General features: G+C 40.1%; 2 protein-coding genes across 2 annotated transcripts in view; one reads left to right on the top strand and one right to left on the bottom strand.

Moving 5' to 3' along the window:
• Positions 1-100: 100 nt before the first annotated feature.
• bri3 (brain protein I3) lies at positions 101-4,848 on the top strand. The gene is made up of 3 exons (XM_062438041.1): positions 101-685; positions 2,025-2,133; positions 4,607-4,848. Exons 1-3 carry the CDS (start codon positions 541-543, stop codon positions 4,737-4,739), a joined length of 387 nt encoding a protein of 128 aa, XP_062294025.1. The 5' UTR covers positions 101-540; the 3' UTR covers positions 4,740-4,848.
• Positions 4,849-7,157: 2,309 nt separating this feature from the next.
• Positions 7,158-27,273, bottom strand: part of baiap2l1b (BAR/IMD domain containing adaptor protein 2 like 1b) — a 28,394-nt gene continuing 8,278 nt past the window's right edge. Inside the window, exons 4-14 of the mRNA XM_062438040.1 lie at positions 25,333-25,394; positions 23,551-23,622; positions 21,652-21,786; positions 17,531-17,683; positions 17,064-17,219; positions 16,433-16,544; positions 15,950-16,166; positions 13,361-13,423; positions 12,091-12,304; positions 7,319-7,365; positions 7,158-7,230 (exon numbers count right to left, since the gene is read on the bottom strand). Coding sequence (XP_062294024.1) covers positions 7,158-7,230; positions 7,319-7,365; positions 12,091-12,304; positions 13,361-13,423; positions 15,950-16,166; positions 16,433-16,544; positions 17,064-17,219; positions 17,531-17,683; positions 21,652-21,786; positions 23,551-23,622; positions 25,333-25,394 — 1,304 coding nt within the window. The remainder of the gene's footprint in view (positions 7,231-7,318; positions 7,366-12,090; positions 12,305-13,360; positions 13,424-15,949; positions 16,167-16,432; positions 16,545-17,063; positions 17,220-17,530; positions 17,684-21,651; positions 21,787-23,550; positions 23,623-25,332; positions 25,395-27,273) is intronic.

The following is a 27,273-nucleotide window of genomic DNA, read 5'->3' as shown; positions in this document are numbered from 1 at the left end:
GCAGTGTACTGCATGCAGCGTTACAGCCTTTTATTTCCATGAACTGTCTCTTTAAGAAGCCTTTCTGTGCGCAGAGGCGCTACAGCAGCTCATCACATGATTCTTCTCTTGTGACAATCCAGACAGAAAGGAAAAGCCTTTCTGAGTTCCAGCTGAGTTATAAGGTGCTGAGATGACAGAGGACTGTTGTTCTGGTACCAAAGGACCAACCGCAAGGAGGGAAATGGAGTTAAGTAATCATTACCAGCCTGCCTCAGATCATTCCTGTCTTTAAAGCGGACATTTGGTAAATATTTTGGGTTGTTGCGCCGCCAGAGACAAAGTTGGCGCATGGAGAGGGACGAAGTTTCATTTTTGCGCAGCGTCTTTTCTTTGTTTTCTTTGTTTTTGTCGCCACTACGTGTCAACCAGCGTCGCACAGCTTTTCAGTCAACAAAAGACAAGTAGCCCGAGTGCAGTTTTGACAATTTTCCCGTCGCTGGCGCATTGAGTTGAAGGTAGAGAAACGAGACAAGTTGAGGACGCATTACGTCGGGTGAGATGGTGGACAACAAACCTCTTCTTCAGGACAGACCTCCCGCCTACAACACCGTCCCCGGGGCATATGAGTACGGCCCGCAGCAGCATAGCTATGGGGCAATCCCCCCTCCGGCCCCGCCGCCCTACCCCTACCCCTCCGGCCCAGGCAAGTAGCTCGTTTAATGTCGCACACTTCCACCACCATGATCCTCACGCCTGCCAGAAAGTAAAGTACCCAGACGGGAAGAGAGGGGTCACTCCTGCCCACTTCCGTCTTCGCTTAAACTAGAGCTTGTTGCTCGCCCTATCTTGGCTCAAAGTACTTTCAAGAGGTGTCCGAGACTTAATGGTCAAATATGGTGAAAGAGTAGCTTAATACTTTTTGTTGTTCTGGTGCTTTTGTTGCGCAAGCGCATTAGGGTGTTATTCTATTTCGATGTCTTTGCATAAATGAGAAAATATTCGCCTTTTAAGGACAGGGCTCAATGACGGCTCAATAAACCAGAAATGAAAAATAAACATAGCCTGGTGTAAATGTAGCTACAGAACGGTATATATATAGACATCTAAATGTTAAAGTTTTGGTGCCTATTAGTGGTACAAAGCTCCATCCTCAGTTAAGGAAGTTAAACTGCCTCTATAATTAAGCAGTCTTCTATAATTTCCGGTTCGCTTCAGTAACACTTTTTCTGCTTTCTCTGGAAACGAAACTGTGGCTGTAAACAGTGTAGTTACCTATGCAAGTGCACGGGAGGTATTTATCTGATAAAAGGTGTGTTGACAAACGTGTGGCTATGGTATCAAAGTTCATTGGCTCACACAAATATCCATGCAGATGTACACATGCTGTCAAAAAAGTCAATATGGTCCCAGAGAGTCAGTGAATTTAACCACTGAATCACCAACACTCACCTCTTATTGTCTCACATGCTTTTTTCTGACTTTATCCAGCCAGCTGATATTAACCAGATGTATTTTTTGAAGGCTTAGAGCTGCTTTTAACCCCGTATTGTTCCAATTAATGATTCCACTTTATTTTACCCCAATACATTATGATATCCTGAATGTGCAGGAGAGAAAACACAAAGTACATTCTCACAAAGACTGTCTGTTACTCCATTAGCACTCTATAACATGACATTTGCACAAACTATATCAAAGGATCAATTCCAGATCACACTGAACTAATGCTCAATTTAACTTGACTTTGCGATGGCAAATACCAACTGATATGACTTTTGTCATACTGGTGCTTAAGTTTATTAGTACATCCTGCTCTGGAACTGCCCACTTCAGTACTATCTGGGTTGCTGAACCTGTTTACAGTAATGAACTATCAGCCTCTGACTGTAAATATGTGTCAGTGCTGAGTATGCATAAAGCAATCACATTCATACTGATAATCCCTAGAGTTAAAATTCAAATTCAAAACATGGTCTCTTTAATTATTAAAAATGACATAATTATTTACAGAACATGTTCACTTCTTCTCTTTTTAAACACAGGGTACCCCTCGGCCCAAATGGCCCCTGCTGTATCCCAGCAGCCCTACGGTGGAACTTACACCATCATTCAACCGTCTGTAGTGGTGGTGGGAGGCTGCCCTGCCTGCAGGTGAGCACACACACAAACAGTATTGTGTAAAAATGAATACATGATGTGTAAGTGTCCTACATATGTCAGAACACGGATTAACATGCACAGTTACAGTTCATGCAAGAATAACAAGGACTTGACGTACTGGGCAGTGTTCACAATTCTACATGCCCAGGATAAGAACAGTAAAGCACTTAACTTGTCCAGTGATGAAGACCATTCACTGCCAGTGAGTGAAGTCTCTTTCATCATGTGGTTAACATGAGTTTCCCATGCTCACTGTGACTAAGCAGGTTTCTGAGCTTATATCCATTTGAAGCTACCATCATCTGTTTATGTGGTTTTATTTTATATATCTGTACCATCTGTATGTGTATTTTCACTGTTCCTCTTGTAGGTGTCAGAGCTGCAGTGTGACCCAATGTTAAGCGGATGCGACTTTCAGTTTAAAAAAAAAGAAGAAGAAGTTTTTCTTTGGTTTCACTGTTCCTGACTCAACATCCTGTCAGTCAGATGATTTTAGCCTCAAACGTGTGACAGGGCTAGGCAGGCCACACAAGGCCAAAGGTGGCTAAAGGACATACTCTAATTTAAATGGGAATCAGACATGCTTTTGAGCAAGAGTTGAATTTTCCAGGAAGTTGAGAAACCAGATTTTGTAGGTTTATAGATCACTAATAATCACATGATCAAGTGCAGGGTAGTTTCACTTGATCTGAAAGTTTAGGTGCTTCTTTACGTACTTGGTAACTGTCTCTGAAATGTACTGAAATATGAATTTATATAGTTAAAAATAGAGCTGCAACTAATGATTATTTTCACTACTGATTCATCTGCTGATTATTTTCTTGATTAATAATCTTATCTATAAAAATGTCAGAAAATAGTGAAAATGCTCTTATTTCTTAGAGTTCAATGGTGACCTCTTCAGATGTCTTTTTTTTAATCAACTGTCCAAAATTTCAAGACATTCAGTTTACAATCACGTAGGACACAGAACAACTTGAAATCTTAACATTTGAGAAGCCGCAACCACCAAATTTCTTTTTAGCATTTTTGCCTAAAAAATCACTGAAACAATCCATTTGATTATCACAACACTTGTGGATTCATTTTCCGTCAATGAATAGACTAATTGTTGGAACTCTAGTTACAAAAGAAGGGAAATACATGAATCTGAAACAGGGTTGTAGGGTAGATTGATAGAGCTGTAGTGAAGGCCTGGGTATTTTCTACAATTACAGCATACAAAATCAGCAGTAGCAATATTTATGAAGCAGTTAGTGATGACACACATTTAGAAATCGATGCAAAGCAGTACTGATACACTTTTATCCTAAATATAAGTATTGTCCGCTGTCATGTTTACTAAGACACTAATGTTTCTCTTATTCATTGTTTCTTATCTGGCTTTATTTGCTCCACTAAGCACTTTATTTTAATGATCCCATGTTTCTAAAAGTGCAGTATTGTATGTCTACTGTATGTAAAACCTTTATCAGAGGTCGGTGCAGTTTTAGTAAGCATTTGCATCATGGTTGTGTTGTTTGTGTCAAAGAGAGCCACAGTTCCCGGCACCAGTAAACAAATAAATTGTGTAAATGCAAACATATTATGACAAGACACAGCAACACATAGAGTGGTAGAAATATGAATTAATCATATATGTTAATAGGGCTTATCCATTTTGTCACTGATGCACAATCTAATATTATCAGTGTAATTAAGGTATTATGATTATTCAATCTATCCTCTAATTATCCATTGCTCTGTCACACTCTTTCATAGTGTTATCATTAAGTGTTTTCCAAAGCAGCTTTTCATTTCTCATCTCTCAATGAGGCCGAGGTTGACACGTTGTCGGGCCTCCAGCAGATTTACTGGCCTCTCTGGTTGGCGTGGTGCAGTCATGAGACCACGGTTAGCTCTTTGTTTACCGTGACTCTGGATTAAAGCTGCTCAAGTTCATAGCCTCAAGACAAATTGCTTCATGTTCTGATGGGTTGGTTATTTTTATCATCAGATATTTGTCACACAGGGCAAAAACTTTTTCTAGGCTGCAACTTCTCTTTCTCTCTAAAGACATTTGAATCTTTTTGCAATGAAACTTTAAAAAGCTGCAAAAGCCAAATGCTGAGCAACCTTTACAGCTTGTAAATCTGAATGCTTTTATCTTATTGGTTCTTTGTTTCTGACTTTAAAGCGATTAAAGGATAACTGAGATTGTTTAAAGATCTCTTTCTGTCCCTCACATCTGCAGTGAGGTAATGGGAAAATAGCACATCTTTACACACTACAGACACAGCTGATTTTGAAATGTCAGGACATCAGATTGGAGACAATAAAGACTGACAGCAAACAGATAATCAATAAACTGTTGTTAGGACTATGTGATCACTGTCAGATAAGCAGGCATAAAACTGAAAATTAAAAATCATCCAGTTCTGTTCAGTCTTACATAATTATCCTTTCTGGTGTCTGTGTGTTGCAGAGTTGGTGTCCTGGAAGATGACTTCACTTGCCTGGGGATCCTGTGTGCCATCTTTTTCTTCCCGCTGGGTATCCTCTTTTGCTTCGCACTGCGTCAGAGAAGGTGCCCCAACTGTGGCGCCACCTTCGGATAGAGGGGCCAAACCACAGCCATGCACATGCTTGTGCTCCCATGCCTACAGACACACATACACAGAGATACACACACACACACACACGCACACACACACACACACGCACACAAACACACATACACACAAAATCCAGAATTTCTGTGTCTTTCATTTTGTTATCCTCTCTTAATATTGCACATTGCTGTTGCCATTCTGTTGTGTACAACAAATGATCAAGATGATATCAATATGAATAAAATTTTTATTAGAGGCACGTGTAAAAAAAAACAAAAACAAAAAAAAAACTATTTTCATCTGCTAGTGGAGGATATATTCTAGCATATTGTCCAGCTGTTGTTAGTGCCTTCACTACATGCTGAGTGATCATCAAAGATTCCATCAGTCATTTCTTCTGTAGATTTTTAGCCCAGTTCTCCGTGGATCTGAGCAGATTCCCTCATGTTCTGTCAAGCCAGAATTAACCCAGGCATCTTTTGTTTTTGTTTTTCTTGTCTTTGCTGGCACACTGCACACATATTTTGGGTTAACATTGTGCTTAGTAACATTGTACTCACCACAGCATCTGTGTAGATCACTGATATATTAGCTTTTCAAGGAAATGCATCCCTATTTTGAAATGTTTTGTTTTATTTTGGCTCAGTGTGTCACATGGAATAACACAACCAGTTTAAGAAGGTGTGTAAAGATCCTTGGATGTAAACTGTCCCAGCTGAAACAATGGACTTCTGTTAGACAGAAAGCCTGCAGCATTTTGTCTATTTTTGTTGGTATTATTTCTAGGGGCCATATTTGCACTGACCGTTTTCTTTGATTATTCTGCTAGGTTGTGTTTTTCCAGGGCCAATGCAGACCTCAGGTACATACAATCTGAAATGCCCTCGACTTTACAACCTCAATCACTGTTTGACTAAGGACGTCTACCTACTTTAAGAGGACTCTTGTGTTGAAGCGTGGACTTCTCCTTCAACGAGTGTCACTTCAAGGACGCATGCTGAGAGTTTAAAACCTCAGAAATCTCTCAATAATGTGTATAATCTCTGGATTTTTACCTTAGTACGCTACTGTGTGACAAGTCGCCCAGCCCCATTCCTCCCAGCCAGACAATCAATAGAGAATGTCTTCGTCCCTGTTTTCTGCAGTATCTCCATGTCTTCGTCTTCCATCACAGCAAGATGTTATATAATTGTCCGTGGCAGAAGAAAAAGATATAAAAGCGGGTGGGAGGCATTTTAAAACGTCTTGCTTTAGAAAACACACTACGCACGCTCTTATGATTGAGGTTCTTACTTTTTATATATGAGTTACTGTAATTAAAAATGAATGCTACTCAAGTTTGACTATCTGCTTGATTTGATTGACTTTTGTGTTGTACACTGACAGCCTGCTGTAATTCTTCACATAGATTAATGCATAATGAGATTACACTGTGTAGATTCATTGTGTATAAGAACACAGCAAAACAGCAAATTGAAGAAATAAATCTTTATTTTTCCATACAGCAAATTGAATTTTATTAAGGGTGTAATGAGGGTCAAAGACCAAACAAAATATACACACTGCGTTCTCAAAATGTCATGTGTAATGACTAAAGCGGAAATGATTGCACTGTCTATGTGAAGATGAGGTGATTGTTACAACTCATGTCCACAATTTGAAGAAAACAACAGGTGAAAGATATATTTTTTTTTACAGCAGGTATGTGTGTGTCATTAAGGCAAAGTCCTATCTCCATAATCTTCTAGCTCTACAAAAGACAGTATTTATAACATCTGTTATACAAATATGACAAGAAGGTTTTAAGGATAAAGATCATTTGTGGTGCATTTTTGGATGCATCCCTTTTAATCATATATAACTGCCTCTGCTCACGGCAACATAATTTTTAATCAGTATCAACACTGAGTAGCAACATTTTCATAAGGACTTGAAGGTGAAATGCAGAGGTCCTCAACAGTACATTCTTTGACTGTCCTATGGCAACAGACAAGATTTCTAACAGTCATTTTGAAGACAAACAAGCAACATCAACAGCATAAATACATTGCAATATTTTCTCTGACCATTTTTATTCATCTCTTTCTCAAGTGCAGGTAAGAATGTGGTCATTTAAATATCACCACCACAAACAGACAGAAATAGACATAGAAAATATATATCTTAAATATATGAGCATCTGTTCTGCAAATAAAATGGTCCCAAAATACTTCCACGTGAGAGTTTGAGACTCTAAAGTGGATCCCAACTTCAAATGGCATTTTTTCCCCTCTCAGTGCTGGCCAAGTTTTGTATAGTTCCACACAGATCCAAATAAGCTGCTGAAAAGTAGAGGCAGGGGCCGAGCTGCATGTCATTGGTAGATGACACAGGAAGGATGACGAGGGGTGGTAGGAATCGAGGGTGGGTGGAAATGTGGACAGATCAAATGACGGGTGCAGAGCGGTCATTGGTGACGGTTGGACGTAGCCTGACTGTGGCGAATGGGTTCCCTCCCCTGTGAATACACAGCAGATATGAGTAGTGAGTGCATGTCTGAGCGAGAGAAAGGCAGATCATCTTGTTCATGTTCTTATGCGACTTACGCAAGGAAAGCAGGCGGAGTTCTTGAGATGCCATTAGACTGGATTGTCTGAGGAGAAAACAGATAGGCTATTACGTCTGAGTCACAAGGCCAACACTCAACTGTAATACAATATGTCACACAGTACATAACCATGACACATTTGCACTATGAATACCTCAATCATCATCCTTTTGTAAAGTATAACCCAACACACACATTCGTATGTCTTTATATACTTGTGAGGATATAAAGAACAAACTTATTGACATAATACATTCCTCTAACCATCACAATGCTTAAACCCAATGCTTAACCTTAACCTTATAACCAAATCTTAATCCTCAAATTGCCCTTTGAAGTTGTGAAGACCAACCAAAATGTCCTCAAAACACAAAGGTCCTCAAAAAGCTGGTTTTCTATTGAAATTGGTTCTCTCAAACATAGAAATGAAGACGCACACATACACAACACACACACACACACACACACACACACACACACACACACACACACACACACACACACACACACACACACACACACACACACACACACACACACACACACACACACGGCTGCTGAAGGATTGAACACAGCGTGGGAAAGACCAACATGCTATGTCACATCACGAGACAGCGTGTGGAATCTGAACCTTCTGGAAATGCAAGTCTCATTACAATGCATACATTTTCCGATGAAGAGCCAAAGTCAGTGTCACTGCATCTGAATAAAGACACGATGTGCAGGGCAGGGTTTTAAATTTTTTTAAATTTAATTTAATTTTGTTTACAAAATTAGAATTTTGAGCCGAACAAGTCATTTTACATATTTCGGCAGAACCAATTCTAAAATTCTATTCCAATTCTATTAAAAATGTGTATGACATTTATACCTTTAAGTCCTTCGCTGCTCATAAAAACACATTTTTCTTTTTGTTCCTGAGTTTGACACCAGAAGGCTGTTTTCACATTTACCTACTGAAGGACGGAAGGGTGTACTGAATAAGTGAAATTGGCAGTGATTTCAATATTGTAAACTGTAGCCAGTTAGTGAGTATAAGTGAGCATGGTATGTAGATATCTCTGTGTATAACCAATATCATTGCTGCCGTGTTCATGCCTTTTGATGACGTTATTTTGAGTGTGGATGGAGCTTTGATTGATCTGAACTCCATTTAAAAAACAAGCATTTCAAAAGTATTTATTTATTATTTAATTTATTGAGCTTAAACCATTCTGGTGCTTGATCCTTGTGGTATTTTGACCAAAGCATTTCAGACACATTTTGAAAAAGGGGTAGAATATGACAACTTTATACTACACAGTAGATCACACAGTAGATCTTCCTAGCAGCTGGAACTGTTTTCTAGGAGCCAACCTGCAATACTGTGTAGAATCCACAAGAGGTCAGGAGCAGATAGAGTGACTGCTGTAGCTGTCCACATTGTTTCAGCCTTGGCACAAGACTACTCACTGCAACCACTGTTATTTTCCCACAGGCCACAGATAGTTTCATACCTGTCCCCCTTCTACAGGTGTTTGCATTACATATCACATAGCAATAATCTTGACATTTAATGGGCATGTTTCCTTATTCAAATGCACTCCAAATAACACCTACTGTCTCTCTACTTTGGACTGCAGTTTAACATACAGTGGTATACAGACAACATGCTAACTCAAACCTCAATCAAGGAACCAAGAGAGTCTTCAATTGTGTTTGTTTTGATCTGTAAATCTTTGAGTATCGACAGACAGGAGTGTATTTTCTTTCTCTTTCACTGGCACACAACTTGAGGTCAAAAAACACCTCTGCCCTTTAAGTTTCTTTGTTGATCTCAATCTCACAGATAACTTTCTCTCTCTCTCAGTCTCTCCTCCATCCTCTAAATATCTTAATGCCTGTTAAGTTATCTGTTTCTCAACACAAAACACCAAACCAGTGAGGGTACATTTTTTGTCATGATGAGAGTGCATTCCAGGGTAACCCCACCTCCAGCAGCCCTTCGTTCTCCTCTTTCCTCTCCTCTGTGGACTAACCTCGCTCTTCCATACACTCGCTTCCATTTATCAGTACAGATGAACCGTACAGTCTTCCACTTGCCTACATTTATCCAGAGCTAATTACCTGAAGATAACAGTGATGCAGCATGCATAGATTAAAAAATAATGTTCATGTAAGTTGCAGCCACAAGTTGCTTACTTACAAAACACAGAAGCACTAACATATGCAAACAGCAACACACAACCTGAGCTGCCCACTCATACACTGAGCTAAACATAACTCAAGAGTATTAGTCTACTGTAGCACTGCAGAACTTTTTCCCACAAGTGGGTCTGGGATTTGTATGTGTGTGTTTCAGTTTTAATTAGTTTGAAGATTTGTGAGTCACAAGGAATGAATGGAAGGTAAACTTTCCCGTAAGTGACGCTTATTTACTGTGGAAATAGAGTGAGGGACAGAGAGGAAGGAAAGAGGCAGAATGAGAGGCATGTTAAGGTGGAAGGAGTGTTCAGATGTGGAGATAAACAGACAAGCAACAACAAGAAAATGAAAGAATGAAGAGACAGTGACAAAGAGGGAACGCGTGTATCGGGTTCAACCGGAGTATAATTCCAATGTAACACTGAGTCAGTGGAGGAGATATGCAGGCCGGATGTAGACCAACAGGCCTGACAGTAGAGACACACACACACACTCACACTCACACACACTCACACACACTCACACACACTCACACACACTCACACACACTCACACACACTCACACTCACACACACACACACACACACACACACGCACACACACACACACACACACACACACACACGGATGCTAATTGTTGACTGCCTGTGGCTGTGGACCAAATTAGTAGTCTATCACACTAATATTAATAACAGGATGGGTGTGTTTATTTAGAGAAGGGTTTTCCACTCAAAACATTGAATCTCTGTCCGAGTCAAACATCATAGCCTACCAGAATAGCCACATTGGCTGTGAGTGTGTTTGTGTGTGTTTTGTTTTTGGCTGACAGTGTTTCTGTTTACATTTTCCACGTATATATTTAAATAAAGAAAGGTGCAATAATAAACACATTTTACAACAGTGATTTACAGTATACTGACCTGATCTGCGTGTGTCTTGTTTTTATCTGGTTGTCATGTTTTTATTTGTCTTTAAAGCACAAAAGGGGTGGCACCTGTAATCTCATTATATGTAAAATACAATGACAAAGTTTTTTATTGTATTCTACATCAGTTCCAGTTTGTATATGTCCATATACATTAAGATTACAGTGAACTTCAGGATATTAATGTAATTGAGTTGTACGTCCAGTCTATCACCTAAATCTTCCATTTGTTATGCATGAGTAAGGATTCAATGACTGTACTTGTGAGTGTGTATGATTAACTTGATGTAGCCAATTTCACAGCTAGTGTCTGGACACTAGACGAGCGCTGTCAGTGTGATGTAGCGCAGACAATGTGTAGGTGATTGTGCAAACAGAGCAGGTGCGTTTGACCCTGAGCTACCGCATTTACATTTATCCAGCACAGCCTGGGGAACTACAAAAGCTTTCACAGAGGAAACCGCAACCTTGGCTGACGCTTTGCATGAGATGCAAATAGATGAAATTTGTAAAGTAAACTACAGCAATGTTGGAATGGGAGATGCCTGCAATAAGAATATTATATAATAACTGTATGAGACTCATATTTTGAAATCAATTCTGACATGCAGGATGGTTCGCATTCATGCTTCAACGGATGGGTGGTGTGTGTGGGCCCTGTTAGCGACTTCAGTCACACAGACCGTGTTCTCATCTCCATCCCAGTCTAACTGATTCTTAGCAGAGTCTCCAGGGGACCTATTACAAGCACAAAGGGGAGATTTGTAAAGCTGCGTTCAGACCAAAAGCGTCTGACGCGAATTGAGCAGCAAGTCCACATAGAAAATGAATGTAAATGGCGCGATCACACGCGATTTTATATCAGGCGGCGCGAATGAAGCGTCTGAAGCGAATGAATGAATGAATGAATGAATCAAGCGTCTGAAGCGGCGCGAATAAAGTTGGAAAATTTGAACTTTTCAGGCGGCATCGCGCCGCGACATCCAATCAGCAGCGAGTTTCTCCCGACGTCACAAGCGCGAATGAAGCGAATGAAGCGATGATCCAAAAATGTATATTTATGATCAAGCGGCGCGATAGAAGCGATTCAAGCGATTTTTTCGCGTCAGACGCTTTTGGTCTGAACGCAGCTTAACAAAGGCGATCTTCCTTATAGCTACTCCGCATCTGTTTTCATCCTTGATCCAATGATTGTCTTGGTATGCTTAAAATTAATGATATTATTTAGTATTTTTTCAAGTAGACATAGTAAGTGTATTTTCTTCATCTTGCAAGTAAAATGTGAAAGCACCCAGAATGTCTGTGTTTGTGTTTTTTGTATTTTTTTTTTTACATGACAACCTCATCATATTGAATATACCCACAGCAAACTCAATGTTAAACTGTCCCTGAGTTCCAATAACTGATTTTTATACTGTATGTCAGCTGACACTGAGAGTGTATCAGAGTGTGGTCAGGTTTCTGAAGCAGACACAAAAAGCTCATCTGACACCAACAACACACACATACTGCCATCAGAAGTCAAGATAAGGCTGCACCGCTGAGGGTACAGTAGGTATTAGGTGCAGCTATGGCAGGACTGTACCAGCCGAGAGAAAAATCTGACAGAGGACAGTAGGTCAATTGTTGATTTAAAATAAGATCTAAGCCCACTGACTGACCGTGGTGTGATCAGACGAGCAGGAGGACGCTGCAGAGGGTGTGGGGGAGTGCTGGTGGTTGTTAATTGTGGTGACGGTGCTGTTCTTGGTGGGGTTGCGCTGCGGGCTGTCACAGTAATCCGCTGGAGGAAGGACCATGGTAGCCTCGTCTGTCTCTGTGTCCTGGTGGTGCAGGTTGACCACGCTCCTACTGCGGTATGGGGCGGCAGACACACTGTAGATGAGGAACAGGAGGGATGGTATGACAAAAGAGGGAATAGAGTGAAAAGACAGAAATAGAGTAGAGAGAGATGAAGGGATTGAAAGGATAAAAGATTGAGTGGAAGGAGAAGAGTGAGGAAGGGAGAAGACAATAAGAGAAAGGAAGAAAAAGGCCACTTAATCAAACTAATTACAGGACTTTACATGAGTCCTCCAGACTGTGTGTGTATGTGTGTATGTCTACTCCTGCTGCTTCTATCTCCAAGCTGCTGGAAAGCTGTTTCTTTGTTTTAGAATTATATTTAGATTAAGATTAAAGTAAAAATGATGTTAGACTTATAGGGATGATGTTAAAATAGGGGTTATGGGGTACACATTTTTGGGCCCTATTTTAATACCACATAGACAAATATAGGTTTCTACATGTGGTCAGAGGAGGGTCCTGATAAGGACAGGATACACAAGGCTGTGTATGTGTGTTGTTATGTCCCCCGGCGCTGGTTATGATTTAAACTTTCTGTCTCTGTGACTGGTAGCAGTTGGCTGGCAGCCTCTCTGTGGGAGGTGCAGCATATTAAGATCTGATAAATTAAACCGACAGGGATTAGTCTCTTTGAAGAAAAGCCTGGAGTCAACTCTGTGAACCTCTCTCTCTCTCTCATCAGCAGCAAAATGTATTCATCAGCACTCAACATCCTGTTTCCTGATATTTTGCTGGGCTTGTGTGAAAAGTCCAATTTAGGATTCATTTTAATTACACAGAATTGAGGCTTGCTGTCTTTATATGAGCAAAGGACACTTCAGTCAGTTTTACTGACATTTTAATGACATCTATGAATCCAAATTAAAAAAAGAAAGCTTTCATGTGGAGAAAAAATTGACCACTTGAAGGTTGAACGTCGGACAACAGGAATCAAAGGTGGAGGAAGGGGAGAGTCCCCTGTAGGATTAGAATGGTCATCACTCTAACAGGAGCAGGTAGAGGAAACACTGCCAACAATACAGCTGGCTGTAACATTAAACCTGCTGGTGTGTGTGCGTGTTTGTCTGGAACGTGGAGTCTCCTTACCTGTTGTTATTCACGAGTGGCTCAGAGAATGCACGGCAGTATGACGAAGGGAACCAGCCCCTCCTGAAAAGATAGAGTCACAGAGAGAAGCCAGGTTAGACATGATTATATCTGCAGTCTATCCTACTGCCAGCCTCTCGGTTAGCTCTCATTGCACAGAAATTCTCTCTAAATGATTGCAGGACAGTGGTGAAGCGGTCTGCTGCTCTAACCTTTACCCAATGGCTTTCTCAATCCCTTAATCAGAAGATAAAGACAGAGACGGTAAACAGAGGCAGTTACAGAGACATACAGGCAGACAGGCTCCTTTTTTCCCCCTCACTGAGAATCAGCTAGATATTATAGAGTTATTATAGCCCTCTCTATTGTTGTATACTGTGTGGATGCATACCTAGGTAACTATGGTTGCAGAAATCTGCGATTCGTCACAGACAACATCATGGTGAAGAGATGTTTTGTAATCACAAACATCATATAATCACTGTAGGGTAGTATGTTAAATGCTTTTCTGCTGTGTTTTGATGGATTTGATCAGTGTTAACAACACATCCTCCGTGTTGGTTGGAGACTGAATGTATCTATGTTATATGGTGCAAAGAAAATCAATGACTTGAAGGTCTTACCTCTTATGCCCAACCTGCAGAGCTAACACAATTTATCTAGTGTTTTGAACTTGAATGAATCTTTATGCTTGTTTAATAAATGTGCCAATGTTTCAGTCAGATATCAGAGACCTGAGGTTTCTAGTGGCTGCAGTTAGAGAAATCATGCAGCAATTTGTTCCTGCCCACACACACACCCCAAAATAAACTTCATTATGGTGTGCTAAAGGGATCAAAACATTAAAGAGAGTTGAGTGACATAATGAGAACAACGTGATGAAGCAATTTAAATGATTCAATAGACTGAAGGTGACTTTGCTCCAACAATTTCTCACCTTGATCTGATATAAATGGTTTATATCAGATTTAAAAACACATTTACTTCACATGACAGTACAAAAAGCTTCAGGGTCAGAAAACGAGTGAGAACTAGTCCGAGTCACAAGCTCAGTCCAAGGACTGTGTGTCATTGTGCTGTTGCGGTACAAGATTGTTCACCCTTTCGTAATCAGCTTGTAGCCAATCAGCCTCTCCCTCCATGTGGATAAATGTTAATATTTGCACATGTGGCTCGGAAAGAAGGTGTTCCCTTCGTGTACCTGAGATAAAAAGACTCTCGAGTCTCACTGGAAAATACACCTTCATCTATCACACTAATATTAATAACAGGATGGGTGTGTTTATTTAGAGAAGGGTTTTCCACTCAAAACATTCTGTGTTCCCAGCACTGTTGTTACCGCTGGTCACTTAGCAGCTCTACTGAAACATGTGGATTAATAAAAATCTTGCTCAAGGACATCTCACTGGCTCAGGTGGCCAGCTGTGTGTATATATGCTGCACCCAAAGTCAATGTGAGCATGATAAAACCATGCGTAGCCACAAGTCAGATGTCATGTTGTCAAATGCTGCATATTACAAGTACATTTTTAGTTCACTGTGATTCTAATGCATCTCGGTCTTGCTGATGTTCATTCTTCAGTCCATCAATAGTGTGCGTGGGTATCTGAGTCTGGGTGTTGCCAGGTGAGTTGCCAGGATACACTTTCAAAGCTGATATAAGACAAAGAGAGAAACCTAGCGAAAAACCCAAATGCATCAAAGCAAAACCTACCTGCGGGACAAGAAGCCTAACTCGTCAGATTCTGTGCTCTGATATACTTGATGATGTACACTTTTTTAGCCTTTGGGCACTTTCTTTTAACCCCACCCCACCCTTTCTCCTTGCAGCGGCGAGAGAGCAAGACCAAAGTTTTACTCTGTGGCAGCCTCACTTTTGAAAGCAGCTCACAAATGATTCCTTTCTATCCTTGATCTGTTGTTTGGGCAAATTTGCCAGGAAATTTCCCTTGATAGTGACGGAGATCAAACCAGATGAATGATTAAAATTCAAAAACACACTTTCAAGGGCTTTAGATCAAATCCCTGTTTAAAAAGTCAGACTTCAGAGACTTTGAGAGAGCAGGCTCACTTGGTGCCTGTTCGTGTGGGAGAGCAGGTGGTACTCTGAACTTCCCTCTCTGCCTCGCTCCAGTCCGCCATCATACATCTCACCCTCAGGCCATACTTTACTTTGATTTTCTTATCAGCGAGTGTTCCAGCTTAGGCAGCATTTGCGGAGCCCTGAGCTTTGTGTATGCTTGCGCATGGCCAGCATGACAATCAGGCTAGGGACCACCTGTCTAGTTAGGACAATGCAGTCCAACTCATATCAATCACCTGACTGGTAGGAGGGCGGCAAAAAACGGCAAGCAAGTTTTAAACAATTCATGAATAGGCCATGACCACTGTAAATTGCAGTAAGATGGATTCATTTCTTGTTATCATTCAAAGGATTATATATAGGGTAGCTGATGTATCTTGTGAGTATGGGCAGACATATTTTACATTTCTAATGCAATCATGTCTTTTCTGTACATATATGCGCATATCTGTATGATTATAGTCTTTATATGACAATACAAATGTAGCACATGCGGTCGAACTCACTTTCCATTCTTCTCCAGTTCGCCATACATCCACCCGTCTTTCTCGTCAGGGATGAGCAAGACGATGACTTCTCCCTCGTCAAAGCTGAGCAGTGTATTGTTGTTCCCGGCAGTGTGGGGGAAGATTGTGCGCACACGTGGCCTCTTCACTATGTTGTTTAGGCCCGTGGCGACAGACACAGATCTGGCCAGATTGCCCTCCTCACTGTTCCCATGGTCTGGGAGGAAGAAATTGAATTATTTACACTTATTTACATTTATTTGATACATTTTAACCTGTAATAGGTGCAAAATCACTATCCTGTAATAGATTTTGCAAAGTGATATACTAAATCCAAAACCCAGATGAAGAGGATACCATTGTTCTACACAGGATAAAGGCCATTCACAGTTCAGGAAAGAACAGACGGTTCTCACGCACGCTTGAAGCCATGCCAGCACAGAGGGAGGCGCTAATTGAAAACCATTGGCATATTCTTAATACCTGTGCTGTTGTTAGTTGTGGTGGCTGCACTGGTGTTGTTCTCCTGGGTGAACATGTTAGCCAGTGGGCTGGTCTGGGCCTTTAGAGGTGGGGCTGGAGGTGCAGAGAAGTTCTGCCACAGAAAAAAAAGATATATATGTATGTATACAATCTAGTGAATTCCAACTTAATTTAAGATCTAAACAAAAGTCAGTTTAGCTCATTCACATCTTGCAGTAATCACAGTCACGATACATTAAAAATAATAGGTTACATTTATGTGAACGTTAAGCTACGTCATGCTTAATAAATGTAATTAATACATACATTATATCTTTACTAGAATTTGATTCATTGTATTCAGTATATCTAAATATTTCTTTACAGATCAATTTTGGTCAACTTCAAATCTTGAAGAACACCATTTTCTGCTGATCAATATGCAAATCAGTAAGTAAGTAAGGTGCTATGACATCTAATCACATCGTCTACCCCTTAGGGGGAGAGTGTGACGTAATTAGGAGGGTTGCTATCTTGCATCGATCTCGAGATGTTCTACTACAATGTGTGCTTAATATAGAAAATGCACTGCAAAACAAGGCAGCAGCACGAGTACACGTCTTTATTTGTACCCTCATCCCTCCCATCATACCACGCTGTGTCGTGAGGGAGAAGGAGAGGGCAACGGTGTTATGGAAACTGGCGTGCGCAGTCCCTCGATCATGGACAAGATGGTCTCGGGCATGTTGGAGGCATCACTGCACTGGTCCTGCCAGCTGCTCAGCTTTTCCGTCAGCATATCTCTGGCCTGTCCAGCAGGCATGGACATAAGAAGAGATATTAAAAAAAGACATGAGTAATCAGAAGAAACAGTGCACACATTTTCATCACTATGGTAACATGATGCATTGCGGGTCCCGAGATTGTTGGTGATGTGGTTAGATTTAAAGCTGTCGGACGTATTCTCTGTGAAATGGAATGTGATGTACTTCAAAGTCAGAACACAACAGTTAAAATTTTGGACTTTTCACCAACATCACAAACATAGCCAGTTAGGTCAAGTGAATGTAAAATCTGCTGATTGATTCCAACATGAGGAGGAGCAGGAGTGTCTTGTACCTTGTCATGGAAGTTTGCAAACTGGTAGGAAAACATGCAGTGTTTGTCCACCAGGAAACAGAAGCGTCTCTTCTCCTCCAGCAGAGCTTCCTTGCAACCGTCTGCGATGAACAACTGCATCTCCATCTGACGGCTTGTCAAAGTTTCCAGGCACTGATAACGTAAACATACACACATATACAAGTGTGTCAGTACGTGCAAGTTCTGCATACATGGGTGCAAAAGCAAATATAATAAGTCAGTCTGAATGTATAGATCGGCAGGTTTTTGTTAGGCACTCTCTTGCAAACTACCATGTTGAATGGATAATCATGTTGTCTTATCTTCCCGTCCACATGGTTTGAAGCCATCTAGTCCCTTTCACTGCTGATCTATAGACGAACCCAACAAGGGTATCCTAATCTCTCTCTTGCAGGGGAACAGGTATAAAAGTCGAGAGTTTACTGTATTGACAGATTTGGTTGCATTTAGTGTTTAGTGAAAGGACAGAGCAGCAGAGGGAGGAGGAGAAAGGGAACAACAGTTGGAGGGAAGATCTGTCTTATCTACACTAACAGCCTGGGATTATAAAAAGGTCAGAAGGCTACTCAGAGGATTTTATACTAGTGGTGTTTGTCCTTGTGTATGTGCAAGTGCATGCACACAGCGCACACACATCACTTAATCTTCAGCTTGGATAATTTATTTCAGCATATTTATTGTTATGGTTTATTTTATATTTCTTTTATGAACAAAACGGACACAGCAAAGTGGTTACTGTTGAATTTAAAACGCTTCATACAGACTCATCTCCAAAGTGACTGCAGTAAATGTAGATATCATTGATCTAAACTGAGAAGAATGGTTTCAGAAAAAAACAATTACTATAAGCATTTACTATAATGTAAATATAGCAAAAATGAAGGATTATTTTGGTATAAAACCATGGCACTAATGTTTTCTGATGTTACCACTTTACATTAATGGTTGCATTTGAATTCTGGCTCATGCTATTCATTTGTAAAATTATTCTAACCACACGTAACATATGTTGGGCTCTTTTCCAAACACTATCTTTGCTCCCTAAATCCTCATCACAGCTAGATGGGAGCTCCACACCATCATCCTCTTCTAACTGGCTGGAATTGGCACTCCTGTAACGGCTGTCAATACAATAGTACACACCCTCTCTTTTCAGCTCTTATAACCGTCCTCTCTGATAAAGCCTCAACTGGCTGAGAGCTTTATTTACAAAGGAGCTGATGCATTTATGGGAGAGAAACATATTGCACATGGAAATCTGACAGTGTCACAAAATGTTTAAAAATATGGGAAATTATTGAACCGAAAGTGACAGTCCTCTGGGTGTAAAATATCCACAGTAAACATGTCCTCATATCTCAGACACAGAAAATAATACTGTGAATCATTTCTATAAAAAACAGTCAGGAAGGACCAGAGATGACAGCAAATAAGTGAATGATAGAAAATTAGAGATTGATAAACATTTTTCAAAATCTATAATACGGGTGTGCTTATAGGAAGTTTATCTGTAATCAGTAAGTAAAAAGTGTCAGTAATCTGACACTGCTGTGATCTACACCTGTGTTTGTATTTTCAGTTTAAAAAGTAACTTTCCGCAGAGAAATCAGCCATGTTCAAACAACACCGCATGTCTGTCTCACCAAGTAAGAATCTGCCTGTTTGCCTCTTTAATGCCAGAAAGTCCCTAAATGATCCCGTCCATTTAGAGTTTTTCACTCCTGTACCTGATGTGAAAACAGGCTTATCTTTATGACTACATGTCAAAAAATAAACAGATGCAAATTTGTAAAACAACATGCACACACATACCCAAATAACAACAGAAATAGAATTCTTCTTGTTACTGCCCCATCTGCTCTCCATCTATTTTTCTTTTCCTGCTTCTGTATTTTTCCAGTAATAAATTCACCATTACAGATGTAATCAAAAATGTAAGACCACCCGATGAACACAACAGAAACACCAGCTTTCCAAATAAGTATTCATCACTTTACTGTGTTTATCCCATAGCTATAGGTAAGAAAGAAAAATGGATGGCAACAAAGAGATAAGACATAAACTGAAAAATGCACCTCTTAAAAAAACAAAACCACACTCGTCCCGCTTTGACATGAAAAAGTGTTGATATATATCTCAATCTTTATAATCTTGTGTAGTGAGATTAAATCTAGCGCTCACTTTCTCTGGATTCTTTTAATCAATTGTCTGACAGTTGCAACAGTTCTTCCACTCCCTTTTTTCAAAAATTCTGACCCTACTTTCTAATGGATCATTCCCTGGCTTTGAAGGGTCTTTGTTGTCTGGTGAATCATCTGCGCTGTAAGCTCCTGACTCTAAGCCGTGACACCCTGTCTGTCTGGGTGCTAGCCCATCGCTGTGTTTGTCGAGTGTCTAAATTCTAATACCTGGTCTTAAATCAGACAAGTGAGCACAGCAGCGAGCAAAAACTCTGAGTCATTCTTGGGTAGGGAAGGGAGGGAGGAGAAAGGGGTGAGGAGGAGACAGGAAACAGAAGAGGGGGAAGTGGGGACAGAGATGTGGGTACAAGTGTCAAAAGTGTGAGGGAAAGACTAAACAAAAGAGAGGGAGCAGATGACAGAATAAAAAGTTAGGAGCTGACATGCACATCATAGGGAATTTGTAATTTCATAAGGAGTGTGACAGCTAAAAGTTGCACTTGTTAAAGTTAAGAAAAAAAAAAAAAATGTGCCACTACTTTTGTGGCCGTACAGCATTTTTTCTGTGTAATACCAAATCAAACTATATGTAGAAGGTTAAAGCTGCAACAAATCTTAAGAAATGTTGATTATACACTCATTATCACTTAATTAAAGTCTCAAGTCTCAAAGCCGTCACTTTCAGCACGTTGGTGTCAGTGGGGCTGTTCCCTCTGCCACACTAGGCTAGTGTTGACAGAATACACAAATCCTAAAACTTTCACAGACGCACACAAACACACACCTCGGCTACTAGGCTGCCTGACTGGATCGATGGTGGACAGGTTATGTAAGATCTGAGGTTGCTGCGAGAGAGAGAGACAACCATGGAGACCTTGTCGCACACATAACAAACTCCCATTGGTGTCGGTGTAAAGTTGTCTTCCATCATTTTTGCGAGATTAAACTGTAATTTTCATTCTGCACAGTCACTGTTGGGGTGTGGCAGCAACATGTAATGACAACTTAAAGTAGCTATAATGACTTCACTCTCCACAATGACTAATTGTACACTGACGTAAACCATCAATGGTAACAGTGACAATATAAGTAGAGCCGAAATGAACCATGCATGATGTTTATTGCCAAATAACTTATGGGCTGAACTGGAACAATTAAGAGGACTAAAATCTGACAAAAGGTTTACTTTCTTTGTGCCCCAGGGCCTATGTAAACAAATTTCAAACACTTAAATCCAGTGTAGACATATAACTAGAAATTAATATTAAAAATAGCTTTGGCCAGTTCAACATCACTCTATCCTTCTGTTTGCTTTGTAAACACTAAAAGGCCTCTATGGATTTCTGTGTTCCTCTCCATCTATTCAGGATCAAATGACTGGCAGCGTGCAGAGGGTGCAGCACTCGTATCTATGCAGATTTGTATAGATGGTACAACAGATTATATCTAGCAAGTCTAGTCAGCATTCTTCCTTATTTGCTTGCTTATTTATGCATGTGTATGTCCACTTTTATCAGTGCACATGCGGGTGGAGCAAGGGAGTGCATGGGGGTGAATTGCATGTGGGTGTGTTCGTGGAGCAGAGACAAGAATAGATTGTCTCCTGCATGACTGCACAAACCAGACACTTCAAACATTGTCCCGCACTACTGTTACACCGGCTTTGACATGGTGCTTCTCAGGTGTCGAGGTCTGTCAGTGAATGTGTGTCTGTGTAATTATGTCCATGCACATATGAATGCACCTCTGTGTGTGTGTGTGTGTGTGTGTGTGTGTGTGTGTGTGTGTGTGTGTGTGTGTGTGTGTGTGTGTGTGTGTGTGTGTGTGTGTGTGTGTGTGTGTGTGTGTGTGTGTGTGTGTGTGTGTGTGTGTGTGTGTGGGTCGGTCGCATGTCGGTGAATGTGCGTGCGTCCATCTCACCTCACTCTCCTTGTTTTCATACTTGTTGGCGTTCTTGCCTTGGCTCTTTCGTCTCAGCTTCTTCAGCTCTGACTGGGACCTCTCAAGAGAGTCCTGCTTCATCTTGTGCTCCACCTGGTATCTCTTAAATGTGGCCTGAAGTAGAGGAAAGATCCTTATGAATACAGGTATTTGTCAAAATCTTGTCACATGGCAGTGTTAAGTGAATTTTCCATATTTAGGGTCAAGCATGGAACTTGATCTCACAGTAAAGGGAGTACTATCATCTTGGCATAAAGACATACTGAGACATATGGTTTCTCTCCTTGAGACGGTGAAGGCAGCTGTCTGTGGTGTTTTGGGGATTGCAGGAGTCACTTTGATTATGGTGGCACAGCATTGCTGTGGCAGCTAAGGTCAGAGGATATGACTGTCTGACTCCCTAACCCCACAGAAAGGTAACTGTGTTTACTTGTTCGTAGAATAACCAACCAATAGGCTAACTCCATTATGTAGATGCATTGAGTGTGACCATTTATGGGCGTAGAGTATTAGTGATAATATCAGTGAAGGCTTAAAGACTATCCACAGAGGACAGTTTCCTCACAATCGTGGTGGCATCATGCATCAGAAGGTGTATTTTTAAATATACTTTCATTCTCCTTGGCCAAGCTTCAATAAACACTTACAGCATAAGACATCCTGGGTTCTGCTGGGGTTAACCACTGACAAATAAATTCTTTATAACAAGCAGAAATAGAAGATGAGTCTGTACTTTCAAAATGACTGGCTCAATGTAGTTGTGCAATTTCATTGGAGTGGTATAAAGATTGGTGAATTATTTGTTTTGTTTTTTCAAAAAGTTATATGCTACATTTAAGGGGTTTGGACTCATGACACCTCAGTTTGTACACTGGACGTAACAAAAATGGTAATGAAACAAGTATGCTGTCAGGTTGTACAGAATAAACCATTCATTATATCTTATTTAGTTATTCTATTTGATGTTGTTGCCATTTTATAAATATATTTATTCTATAGTGTATTGATACATACTGCTTAGTGCCTGCATAGTGTAATAAGGGGTTCCATTGGCTTTTTAGAGAAGATTAAAATTTGAAATTAGATAATAAGAACTACATTTTTAATGATGAATTATAATAAAACATTAAAGTTTAAATTATACATACAGTATTTTCAGCTACTTTTATGCACATTTGCATCTGCAGTCTGTAAGCCAGAGCATAAACTACCAAAGACTCACATTTGAAATAAAAAAATAAAAACAAACATAAAAGAAAACATGCTTAATGTACCACTTTGATGAGTGCTGCTTCTGGAAAATGAAACTGTCTATTTTTTTCTTCTGTGTTGTTGTTGCAGCAATAACATCCATTTACAAAATACATTAATTACCATGAGTAAAATCATAATGGCAGACAATTATAGCAGTGAACTGCAGCACTGGATTAGATTATGGATCAAGTGTTTGAGTGTAAATGAAACCACCAATGTCATTAAGTGATCTGAGTTTTCCATCCAATTTTCATACTGTACCTGCTCTTCCTGTGCATGATCACATTCATCAATCATTAACTATTTTACACAAAGGCCTTTAATTATGTATGTGTGCTTCCCTGTGGTCCACCAATAAATACGAAAAATATACTAGGCAACAAGCCAATGATGATAATAAACAACATGACAAAACATACTTTTATATGGAAGTGTGTTCTCTCACAAGGGGTTGCTGCCACAGGAACACACACACACACACACACACACACACACACACACACACACACACACACACACACACACACACACACACACACACACACACACACACACACACACACACACACACACACACACACACACACACACACACACACACACACACACACACACACTACTCACTGTCATGTATTTGACATCCATCTCAGTCTTTCTCTCCAGCTCAGTTATGATCTCCCTGTGGAACCTCTTAAACTTCAGGTGGGGAGGAGGAGGGGACAAGAGAGAGGAGATGGGAAGAAGACACACTGGTGATTATAAACTTGGCGGGAGGATGGAGTGCTACATTTTGTCAGTGGCAAACAGAGAAAATACTGTAAGTCTCATAGAGAGAAACAGAGAATGACCGTTTAGAGTATCAGTGCGTGTGCGGGGGTGACAGCCGAGTCCAAGGTTGCGCTTATGAATGAGTCAGAAACAAAGCGTGGGAATGCCCACAGACTTCTCTCAGTTTCTCCCTTTCTCTTTCAGCTCTCTCTCATTAGTGTGAGGGTCTCGAAGCACCCATCACCACAGCCTTTTTGCCACACAGCGCCGGCGCCCACATGGGGTAGATCAATGAACTGGAAGGCCACATTACAAAACACACACAGAGCGGACCATGGAGACCTTGTCGCACACATAACAAACCCCCATTGGTGTCGGCGTAAAGTTCTCTTCCATCATTTTTTTTATGACTCGTATTGATGCTGTGACTCACCAATTGGAGTCCATTAATAAGTCAACCCACCCACTGATGCTGTTCGCAACAATGTCTCAGAGGAATAGATCACAACTTTCTTGCCCCAAGGTTCCAATTTAACAGGCTATTTTCAGACTGTGGTGTTAATTATTTTCTTGAGTACCAAGCTTGTGCACTTTATTAAAAGAGTCTACTGTGTAAAGACTTACTAAAAGTACACCAAAACGATCTAATCAAGTAGTGGTTGGAAAGAATATTTATCAACAACAATTCCAATAATCTGTTAATTACTTTACGCAATTTATCTGATGAAAATCCTCTAGTGTGAGAATTTATGGTATTTCTGTATCTCATGAAATCACAATAGCAATCCCTTGTTTGACAAAAGAAATTACATGCACCAAGTTTTTCACATGAAAAGGGTATAAAAAAAATTGATGTAATAAAAGATGTAAAATAAAACCACTTGATAACATAAACAGAAATAAGACAAAATAGTGAGAGTGCAATTTATAGAACATGTGTTTTAGTGGTAGTAATTTGAGACTTAGTAAGCAAAAAGTCATTAAGTAGTGTTTGCCCTGTGTACATAATCCATAAATTAGCACCTTGGTCTCTGAAGCCATAAGCAAACAGAACATCCCTTTTCCTAATGGACATAGCTTCACCACCGGTCAAACTATTGACACATTGGACTTGGTATTTTAAAGACTAAACTTAATCAGTGAATTGAAAAATAATAAAAAGACTAATCAATAAATAATGAAAATAATCATGATTTGCAACCCTCCTATGGTGTTAGCATTAGCATACAGTAAGCTTTCTGAATGTAGAAACTTGTAACACCTACAGCTGGTGTTTTCTCAGGGCATGTTGAGGCCTGCCCCCTGCTCTCAGTGGGAACAGGTGCTCCTACAACTCAAACCTGTTGTTTCCCTTCGTCATCCAGCCTCTTTGTACGTCGTCTGTCCATGATGTTACAGTAGTGAATATACGGGGGGAGGAGAGAGAGTCTGTGAGTGCAGCTAAATGGTGCTTAGTGAATTGAGTCTGAGTTTGTGGTTATCTGGAAATATATGGAGCAACAGGTTCAGGAGTAAGAGTGTCAGACGAAGTGCATTTGAGTGAGGCAACGCAATTTGGAAGCAATTAGGTTATGCAGGAATGTTCAGGAAGCATGTACGTGCAAAACATAAGTGGAAAAAAACATATCTTGGTCTCACATTTTCCTCAAGCTCAAGATGAACGTTCCTGTGGACTTCTGAGATCCCCATCAGCACTACACCTGCCAGACAGAGAAAACAAGAGAGGGAGGAAGAGGAACAATGTACTGGTTAATGTCTGATGAAAAACAGACCAGCAGTAATCCATTTGTTGGGTTTTATTATTGTCTTTGCTGAACAAAACAAAGAATCTTATCTAAAAAGATCTTTCGCAGTACTAACAACAGTGTCAAATCACAGTGAACACACAACTGGAAGGAATCAATGTACTGCTGCAAAATGATGCACGTCATCTGCAACCCAAAAAAACATCAAATGTCACTGACAACATACTATGTTACAAAGGATTTCCTTCATTGAGATGAAAAAGAAACTAAAAACACATGCCTGGACCAGAAAAACTGGGCCACCTACTGCTTAGCTAATCAAAAACAGCTCAGATGGCAGGCAGCCACATATTATAGCCTTCTGTCTTTGCATGTTGCTTACCAAAGCAATCAAATTAGGATTATGAAGCACGATCATTAAACTGAAAATTGTAATTACATTTTCTATTGACCTCAGTTTTTAAAGACAGCATAAAAACGATCAAAAAATCATGCTTGAATTCACAGGAATTATTTTAAGGGTCTTTCATTAAAATAAAACGTATAACACACACATGAAATGAAGAACAGACAAACAAACCTATATGACTTGCTATGAAGAACAAAAAAGTAAAATGTTGAGGTGCTAATATCAAACAATAAACCCATGCTTCAAGGCTCTGCGGCATTATGAAATACTAAAAAACAACAGATCTCAATCAGATGGCCTTCAAGCCAACTTGTGTCTGTTTCCAACATATTGTCTGTGGCCTGGATAGTGCTCACAGATTGTAAATGCCTCTGAATGTTTGAATTTACAAACTTGAGTGTGCCTGTTTGGCTGGTGCGACCCCTTGACACCATTTTTAACACCCCTCAGATAACCTGTGGTCACAGAGGGACAATTTGTGTGTGTATTGTGTGTGTGTGTGTGTGTGTGTGTGTGTGTGTGTGTGTGTGTGTGTGTGTGTGTGTGTGTGTGTGTGTGTGTGTGTGTGTGTGTGTGTGTGTGTAAACAATTAGTGTGGACCAATGGTTCTGATAAATGGTGTAAATTGGAATTCCGTTTTGCTTTCAATCTTTTGAAGCAAATAATTTAGGAGACATTTGAAAGACGTGCATAAAATAAATCTAGCTGTAATTAATAAATGAATGTGTCTACAGTATGTTGGTTATCTTTACTGTATGTGCAGCACAGATACAGGATGCACAACAGATTGAAGACTAATCTGTTTACCAAGGGATCACGTGTCATCTGATATGAAAGCAGGATGAAAAAAAAGTGGAAATTTGTGACCGCATGTTATGACTTTTTCCCATGTTGGGCTTTTCCCATAGGTATTTATTTTCCATGTGCAGTGATGAAATGTCACAATACTAAAAACCCTTCAGGGGCCAACAACTACAGCTTCACTGAACACAGCAGAGTTAATCATGATGTAACCTTGAGAAGTTTTTCAAGCGCAGAATTTCCATTGCAGTGTAAAATCTAACATGGCTTCTGCTTTAGACCACTTGAACATCTAATTTGATACACATGGAGGACCTGGGCCATCACTCAGTGAACAAATATTCATTAAATATTTTCATAATTGTAAAGGTTTATGGGGGCTGTACACTGAAATGAATGAACTGGTGTAAAAGGGAGGCATCTACACAAACCTCTCTAAAGTTAAATGAAAGGCAACACCTGTTCTTGTGCCATGACAGTTCTTCTCTGTCTTCAGTGTGAAATTTGCGAAGAGGCGAGCAAATTCAATAGGATAATTGCATCACTGGTGAGGCACCTCCAATGGAAAACATCCTTTTATTGAATAGTGTGCTGACATACATAAATTTACTACGCAAACCTGTG

The sequence above is a fragment of the Scomber scombrus genome, chromosome 18 (assembly GCF_963691925.1).
Source record: "Scomber scombrus chromosome 18, fScoSco1.1, whole genome shotgun sequence".
NCBI classification, from domain to species: Eukaryota; Metazoa; Chordata; class Actinopteri; order Scombriformes; family Scombridae; genus Scomber; species Scomber scombrus.
Note: the sequence above shows the minus strand (reverse complement) of the source record. Positions and strands in the feature narration are given on the sequence as shown.

Bases quoted from the DNA above. Each gene is read 5' to 3' on its own strand.
- bri3 (XM_062438041.1), top strand. From the start codon at position 541: ATGGTGGACAACAAACCTCTTCTTCAGGACAGACCTCCCGCCTACAAC. The intron at 686-2,024 runs GCAAGTAGCTCG...TTTTAAACACAG, and splicing joins CCCCTACCCCTCCGGCCCAG to GGTACCCCTCGGCCCAAATG. The intron at 2,134-4,606 runs GTGAGCACACAC...TGTGTGTTGCAG, and splicing joins GGAGGCTGCCCTGCCTGCAG to AGTTGGTGTCCTGGAAGATG.